Below are 8,714 nucleotides of genomic sequence, written 5' to 3'. Positions count from 1 at the left end.
CAGATAGTTTGCGTTACTGTTTTACAACATTTCGCATTTCGAACAGCTGGATCGTTCCCGAAAAAGATCCCCTTCTTCCGGATGGTTACAGAAGTGCACCATTCAACGATGCAGGGATGTACGCTTTTTTTTTTTTTTTCTTTTTTTCCTTTATTAGAGAGATTTTTAGCCTAAGGCTAGTTCATCTCTTTTAAAAATTACAAAAAAGAATTGGGACCTCAAAAGGAGGATCCCAATCTTGGCAAGTGGGCATTTAGCTTAATTATATAAAATATTGTAAAAACACTACCAAAAGGGCCAACGAATTCAAAAGCACAAACAGAAAACACTCAAATGTTGTAAAAAAGATTCGCCTCCTTCAGGAAGGCGATGAGGGCGTCTGCTGCCGGTATGCTGGTTCCCTCCAGACCGAAGGCAACCTGAAGGTCCTCGAGCTCCACACAGTTGATGAGGATGTGTTCTACGGAGGCTGGCACTCCGCAGGTTTCGCAGGTTCTCCGGAACGGTGTTCCTCCGAAATTATGGGAGGCCCTGCTATGCCCGGTGCGCAGGCTCGGTCGATCCTTCCAGGGATCGGTGGTCGCCTTGATTTTTCGTAGTTGGTGAGTTCGATTGTTCCTCCACTCGTTGTCCCACGCTCTCCGAACCGTCCGCTTGATCCATTTCTTGATGTCCTGGAACGGAACATTGTCAGAGAACCTGGGTCCGATGGGGCCTGAGCCGGCGAGGTGGTCGGCGATCACGTTCCCCTGGATGCCACAGTGCCCGGGTACCCACATGTATACGGTGTTGGGCGGCGCATGCGTTACCGTCCCTTGTATCCACGGATGCTTTGGTGCTTCATCGGTTAGGGCCATTATTGCGCTTTGTGAGTCGGTAACGATGAGGATCGGCCGATTGGCCGGAAGGGTGGTTGCGTGAAAGACGGCCGCTGCCTCAGCGGAAAACACTGAGCACTGGGCCGGAAGTGAATTGCTGACGACCAAACTATCTCCTGAAACCCCCATTCCCACTCCGCTGCTGGAGAGCGAGCCATCGGTGTACCTGATTTCGTGATCTTGATAGTGCGCCCCGAGAGTTTCGACGACTGTCCGGTGCAAAGCCAGTGAGTTGTCTCCTGCCCTGAAGCGGTCCTTGATTCGGCTGTCGATTCTGATCTGATGTGATTGCCAACTTTTGTCTCCGTGCCAGTGGACCCTGGCCACTGGAGGAGATCTACGTCGGCGACCGTGCGGAGGAGTCGGTTCGCCTCGTCGAGGAGAAAAATCCTGCTGTTTTCCGACGTTTTAGCGAGGAAGGCAGCGGCTTTGGTAGCGGTAGCTGGGGTGTAGACGAGCCGAAAAGGCAGAATACCGGCTTCAACGCACGCGGCGTCGGCCGGGGTGGAGGGCAGGAGACCGTAGACTGTTCTTACGTATCCGTTGTAGACCGGTTCCAAGATTTGGACGGCTTTCTCGGCGGCAAGGCACGTTAGTTCTACGCCGTACAATAGGCGACTGTCGATGATGGCTCGGGCTACTCGGAAGCGGATTTCACGGTTGTTGGATCGGTGGGGGCGGGAGATGGTCTTCATCAGGTTGGATCGACTACGACAGTCCTTCTTCACCTGTTGGAAGTGCGGCTCGAGGGATAGGTTCCGATCGAGGAGCACTCCCAGGACCCTTATTGTGTTTTTGGTCGGTATCGCTTGCTGTTTGATCATGATGGGCTGTCCGTTGTTCCGATGCCGGGTGGTGCATATATGGCAGCGCACGCTCTTGCCGGCGGAAAGCTGGAACCCAACGGAGTCAGCCCATCTGACCACCGAGGAGACTGCCGCTTGCGCCCTTAATTTTGTCCTCTGCAGGGTGGGGCCCACCGTTACAATGAGGACGTCATCCGCGTAGACGAAAATATATATGTTCTTGGGTAGCTTGTCGAAGACCCCGTTCATGGCCACCACGAAGAGGGTGACCGCGATCACCGAACCCTGTGGTACTCCGGTTTCTTCGCTGAACCTTCTGGATTGGACGTTTCCGACCGACACCCGAAAAGATCGGTCGGTCAGAAAGTTTCGGACGAAGTGTAGGATGCGTCCTTTTAGTCCCCATTCGGCTAACTTCTTCATTACTGCTGGTGTCCACGTTCTGTTGAATGCTTTGGAGATGTCCAGCGAGACGATCTCCGTATGATGGCCTTGGTCCTGTGCCTCCTTCAGGACTTCTCCAAGAGTGGCGAAGTAAGTGGAGGTACCGTACCCTTGCCTGAAGGCGTGCTGTCGATGGTCAAGCAGTCCCTTAGACTCCAGGTATTGCTTGAGCCTTCTGTTGACCATCCGCTCCAAGACTTTGGCCATGCAGCAGGTCAGCGCGATGGGGCGGAATCCTGTGACGTCCTTGGTCTCTATATTTGTTTTGGGGATCGGGATCACGAGACTTTCCCTCCATTTGTCCGGGTATTCTTCGTTGGTCCATAGCTGGTTGTAGAGTTCTAGCAATTGTGTTTTCCCTTCGAGCGGTAGATGCTTCAGCAGTGGGTATCCGATTTCATCCGGTCCGGCCGAGTTTCCGTTGCTCCGGCTAAGAGCGAACGAGAATTCTTCCCAGGAGAATGGTTGGTTGATCGGTAGGTCGTCGTTGTCTGTGGGAATTCCGAAAGTGGGCACCGAGGACAGCGAAGGACCGACTCGTCGTTGGAAACTTTCGCTGTACTCCGCGATTCCTGATAGTTTGGCGAAGTATTTTCCCAGTTCATCTGCTACGGCGTTTGGTTCGGTGATGGTAACGGTGTCGGCTTGCACTTGTAGCGGCGATGATCGCCGCTTGCCGCTGAGGGCATTGATGCGGCTCCACAGTTCTGCTGACGATTGTTCGGCGTTGATGCTTTCCAGGAAATCCGACCAGCTATTTTGTTTCGCCGTCCGGATTTCCTGACGGCATTTGTTGTGCTGCTGGCGGTAGTTTGCGAGGATTTCTTCTCTCGCAGGGTCGTTCGTAGAGGTTCGCTTGAGTTTACGGAGTGCCTTCCGCCTGGCTTTTACAGCACTTTTCGTGTCTTCATTCCACCATCGGAGTGCCCTCCGCCCGGGAATACTGCCTGTTCTTGCGATGTTGGTGCTGGCTGCTTTGTGGATGACTCCCGTGATACTTGGGATGTCCGTAGGTTCTTCAGTCTGCGCGAGAGTTCGGTAAGAGAGCTGATAGCCCTCCCAGTCGGCTTCTCCAACGTACGATTAAGTTGAAATGTACGCTTGAATGAATTTTTCGAAGAGTTGATTCTTTCGCCGAATAAAATCGCTGCTATGGATCGGAAACCTAAACTCCGCTAACTAACAGTTTCAGTGGTTTTCTGTCGGTTATCAGATCTTGATCTTGCGAATAGATCTGGAGAAGGCTGGTATGTTTTAAAACTTTCGACAATGTTTTATGAATTCGAGGACCACGCTCACTTTACTCTTCTCCGCCAGATGGTCAGTCGTTGATGGTGTGCTGGTTCTTCTAAAGAAGTAAATTTTGCTGAAATCGACTTGAATTTTTCATCCTACATAAATTTTCTTGTCATAAATTTGACTTTAATTAACTATGAGGAACCATCTTTTAAGCTCAATTTGTTAACAGAGTAATTGGGGCGGTAATGATGCACTTTAAAAAGTCTAAAGCTCTAATGCAAATCCTAATGGTTTTATGTCTGCTTTTATAATGATAGAACACGTTTATAAAGTATTTTATCAAGACATTAATAAGCAATTGCTAATGACGTTTATGCTTGAATTACAGAACAGTTTCAAGGAGGGATTGATAACTGTTTTAAATTTGTTTTTTAAAACAAGACAGTTTTTGACTTTCTTGCCAGACTATAAAAGGTTTTTAAAACAGCAAAAAGCTGAATTACTAAGCAAGAATGTTTTACACTTTGAAATGCTATATTTAAACTAATTGGATTGTTCATTGTCGTTATTAAACCATCATAAATCAGAGTGTATGCTAAATGGTTACTGCATTGTAACTTGGGAAGTATTTCCCTAAAACATTAAAAAGTAGCGATTTTTTATTCTAAAAAAGAAGACCACCCTAGTCCCCATCTAAGTCAAAAGGAAGATCTTATCTTGTAGACCAACCCTTCCTAATTCATAAAATCCCTGGAGTGCATAGTTTTCAAGATATCGAGTTTTGCCATGACATTTTGCGTTTTCCACCATAGTGCAACGATAAGAAACAATTCAAGTTGGTATCAACGGCCAAATTTGCGCTATCAATCTTTTTTTTTTTGCGGGAGCTAAGTATTTGCGAAAACCCGCGTCTACCCTCAAGTACAGCACTGCAATCCAGTTAGTTCATCCAATAAAACCAATAAAGAAGACAAATGATTTAATGTATACACCAATTAATCTCTGAAAACCAGGTCCATCACCCATTAAAAATGCTACAGTTATTCAATGGATTCTTTTCCAATTTTGGATTTAAACCACAACAGTGCTCAGAAAGCCCAGAAAAAATATAATCACAAGGAAATAATCTCTTTAATTTTTTAAGATTTTGGCCGCGTTTTAACCATAGTGCAGTGCACTCATCCGACCCAAACAAAAGATAACCGCTTCGAAAACAAGCTTCACCATTCTATTATTGCCCAATACAGCCACTAAATTTCACGATAACCTGCCTTATTCGCGCCTAGCTATCGCAAGCGTAAACATAAACAACGATGATTGTAAATGCGAAAAAGTGCTCTCAATTTAATCCCCGTATCGCATCAATCTCGCACACTTCTCCACGTCATGAAATTGGCGCCCGTTTCTAGATTATCTTGGCATCGTTTCCATTCGACATCATTTCCATTCGGAACGCCTTCTGGTTCAGAACGTGATGGCGTTTCTTCAACTGTTTCGAAAGTACCGCAATGAGTACTGGGCCACGCTGGCTGGTAGGTGACACACAAGTACACAGAGTAATTCTGGTTTTCATAACTGTTCTCTATTCTAGCGACCCTGTCGATCCAAATGGTGGTCTTGACTAATGCGTGGTCTTCACCGGCCATTCCCAAGCTGATGGAGGACGATTCCCCGATTCCAATCACGGCTGACGAAGGATCGTGGGTGGTGGCCATCCAGGCCATCGGAGCAGTATTTGGACCACTCATCACCAGTGCGGGCGTCGATCGAATCGGACGGAAGTGGACACTGCTCAGTACGGCTATACCCGTGGTGACCGGTTGGGTGTTGGTCGGCGTGGGGGATTCTGTTGGGTATTTGTACGCGGCTAGATTTCTGTTTGGAGTTGCATATGGAACGGCCTACTCGGTATTGCCAATCTATCTGGGAGAGATAGCTTCGGACGCGATTCGAGGATCGGCCGGGACCATGATTACCGTATTGGCCAAGAAGGGATTCTTGGTGGTGTACTGCATTGGACCGTACCTAGAGTATAAGACTTTGGCTTGGGTTCTGATGTTCGGTCCCGCAATATTCTTGCTATGTTTTGTGTGGATGCCAGAGTCCCCATATTACCTGCTAGGGAAGAACAAAGACGAGCAAGCGGAAAAGAGTCTGGCCTGGTTTCGCCGGTCGACGAAGGTTTCCGAGGAGCTCGCCATAATGAAGGCTTCCGTTGAACGGTCCAATCAAGAAAAGGGGTCGTTTAAGGAACTGTTGAACCCAGTTTATCGCAACAATATGCGAATTGTGTTCATACTCGTATTCAGCATGCAGTTCACTGGAATCCTTGCAATTCTGGGATATGCACAGACTATTTTTGAAAAGATACCTACAAACATGAAACCGGAAGAGATGTCGATCGTGTTGGGAGCCGTTCAACTGAAAGCCGTGCTTGTTCCAGCTATACTCGTTGATCGTATGGGCCGTCGTCCTCTGCTGCTGCTATCAACAGCCGGCACCACCCTGGGGCTGCTGGTGTGCAGCATTTACTTTGCCATCGCTGACGATGACTACCGAGGAAATCTCGGCTGGATTGCATTCATCGCGCTGCTATTCTATATAGTATCCTTCGGCATGGGCTTGGCCACCGTGTCGTTTGCCGTTCTAACGGAACTGTTCCCCAAGAATATTAGGGCCCATGCTAATGCCACATTTTCCATATCCAGTGCACTGGTCGTGTTTGTGATTGTGAAACTGTTCCAGATGGCCTTGGATAACGTCGGTCCGTATCTTCCGTTTGGCGTTTTTGCTCTGAGTGGGGCGATTGGGTTCGTGCTGATTTACATTTACATTCCGGAGACGAAGGGTAAATCTTTGGATGAAGTCCAGCGGATAGTGGCGGGAGTGCGCGAGAAATCGTAATGTGTATATTGTGTGATAATGAGAAAGTATGCAGTGCCATGTTGACTTAATCGGTTTTTGATATTAATTTATTACTTTAGAGTGATTAGATAATGTGTGATTTAAGGTGGAAAAATACTGAATTAGTGATTAGGTAGTATTTTCGAACAATTAATAAATACTTCAACATTGAACTCGATCATTTCACTAGCATTCAACCTTGGGATATTTGAGCACTTTCACACCTCCATGCTTCGAACTCTAGGGAATTTTTAACCCGAAAAGTTCCTGGATTGAAGCAAGAATCGCACAATGTGCTCGACAATGCAAATTCAACAGGTATGTGCATTAAAGTGAGCAACCACCAACAGCACTGAAAATATGCGAATTACACATCATATTCATGGAAATGCAAGGCTTCGCTCACATTCTGCATTCTATTGCTTCCATTCGGAACCCCCCGTCTAGCAATCATAGCGTGGCATGTCCTGAGTGGTCTTCATCTTTGTTCCGAGATGCGGTCAGTAAACCACCATGCACAACGAACAAACACAATCACCATTCTAACAATACATTATGGTACAAATTGTACACTGCATGCCAATTAGTTGCATACGCACCAGAGACACAGAAAGCCGGGTCAGCACCATTTGTGTGAGCATGTATGAATAGAAATAATTTTCCCAGGCAGCCCTTTTCTGCAGCTTGTCGACATTATTGTCTAAGTTGGAAATACATTCAGACCCGGTGAACTGAAAATTGAAGTTACCGCTACGGAACTACGAATTATGGATGAAAGTTTAAAACAATCACAAACATTTCTTCATTTAAGCCAAAGCTTTCGACGCCGAGCTCGTTCATCAAACAAACCCAAAAGTACCTAGGACCTCGTTGTGGTAGTCGAGATTGGTTCCCTATGTTTTACTATCATACAAAACCCACATTCACTCAACGAACGAACCAAGGATGAACATTGCCATCTGCCATCTGCCATCTGCCATCTGCGGACGGAGCAACAAGTCTGCTTGTTGAAAAACCAAAAGGCGACTCTCATCTGTCTCAAAAGTCTCGATTGTTGCTGCAGACAGGCCAGAATCGAAGCACAGCAGAGCACTTGCACCCGATTTTGCCTTTGTCATCACTGCAGCAAAAGGACTCACTTGTGTATGGCACAGTTATCTATACGAAATTAAATTTATTTTAACGGGAGGCTGTACTGAACTGAGTCATTGTTTCAATTTGTAGACCGTAGGATGGTTCGGTTGGAACGGTTGATTAACATTTGCCAGCCTGGCAGCCTCGTATAAGTTAGCTCTCATAATAGATCGAGCCAATTATATTTGCTGCTTGTTTCATGGAAACTTTTCCAACATTGTATCTCTAGTGTTTCCGTCAGCAGTGGTGATCGTATTTCAGGCCTGAAATTGAAGTGTGCGGTTAGAGAGATGGTAATTGTTGCGGTCAGTGTACATTTTTCTTGTTGTTTACCATTGGATGGTTGTTTTCTATCAGACTTGTAGCATTAGATGGTTATTCAATCTGGAGAAAATTGCACTAATTTAGACCATACAGATTCGAATTTGCAGGACCAAGATTTGGAAAGAAGCTGTGGAAAAGCAGGGGTGATGGGGCTCCCGGGTGCTCGGCTCCTATTTGAATAGCACGGAGTTGAAAATAGCAAAAATCCGTCACCCACAAAAGCATTGAAATACTTTTTACTCACCGTGCAAATCTGTATCATTTTGTCACCTCCCGAGGTCAAGTTTTATGTTTATCTCAATGTTGCATAAATGATCCAAAAACTCTTTTCTAGTCGAACCGCGTGGAAGAAATTAGACTTTGACACGAGTCTCAACGGACACGACACCATCACCACCACCTTCACGACTCCATTTCTGGTTTGGTTGTCAACCGATCGACGACCACATTCACGGAAGAACAATTAACACACCTCAACAAGAGGTTACGATACGCGGTTACAACCAACCCAGAAGTGGAGTAGATCATCATTGAACATAGGGTAACGGATGATGGTTGGACCTATTTAGGCTGGTTTCACACGACGTCAACATTCATGTCGTATTTTTTAATGAATTCAACATATAATTATGAAAAATGCGTGATTAGGGGAAAGATCTACCTTTCTTGTTTCTAATAATAACATAAAAAGTTAAATATTATGAAAAAATGATTTTATAAAACGTTTATATTCAGCAAAGAATTATGATGTTGGTTGGACCTATACTGATCTTGGTTGAACCTAAAAAATGATGATGGTTGGACCTAATTTTTGCAAATGCTAGTTTAGCCCATATTTGTTCAAAAACTGTGTTTAGAGCTTATTCGTATCATGAAAAAACCCTTTTTATACAGTTTTAACGAATTTGCTATTTAAAAAAATCAAGAAATTTGAGTTTAACTTCGTTTTTAAAAAAGTTCACTTTCCACGCATTAGCTATTCATC

The 8,714-nt window shown here is 45.7% G+C and overlaps 1 protein-coding gene across 1 annotated transcript; it reads left to right on the top strand.

The window, feature by feature from the left end:
- Window positions 1-4,788: 4,788 nt before the first annotated feature.
- Window positions 4,789-6,271, top strand: LOC135700879 (facilitated trehalose transporter Tret1-like). Its single transcript, XM_065221537.1, has 2 exons — window positions 4,789-4,899; window positions 4,959-6,271. Exons 1-2 carry the CDS (start codon window positions 4,842-4,844, stop codon window positions 6,269-6,271), a joined length of 1,371 nt encoding a protein of 456 aa, XP_065077609.1. The 5' UTR covers window positions 4,789-4,841.
- Window positions 6,272-8,714: the final 2,443 nt, after the last annotated feature.

The sequence above is a fragment of the Ochlerotatus camptorhynchus genome, unplaced genomic scaffold, assembly GCF_037179485.1.
Source record: "Ochlerotatus camptorhynchus isolate MF236.1 unplaced genomic scaffold, CSIRO-AGI_Acam_v1.1 ptg000144l, whole genome shotgun sequence".
NCBI lineage: Eukaryota > Metazoa > Arthropoda > Insecta > Diptera > Culicidae > Ochlerotatus > Ochlerotatus camptorhynchus.
The sequence above is the reverse complement of the archived record's forward strand: the minus strand, read 5'-3'. Positions and strand labels throughout refer to the sequence as shown.

Coding starts and splice junctions, on each gene's coding strand:
- LOC135700879 (XM_065221537.1), top strand. CDS start 4,842: ATGGCGTTTCTTCAACTGTTTCGAAAGTACCGCAATGAGTACTGGGCC. Junction 4,900..4,958: donor GTACTGGGCCACGCTGGCTG/GTAGGTGACACA, acceptor TCTCTATTCTAG/CGACCCTGTCGATCCAAATG.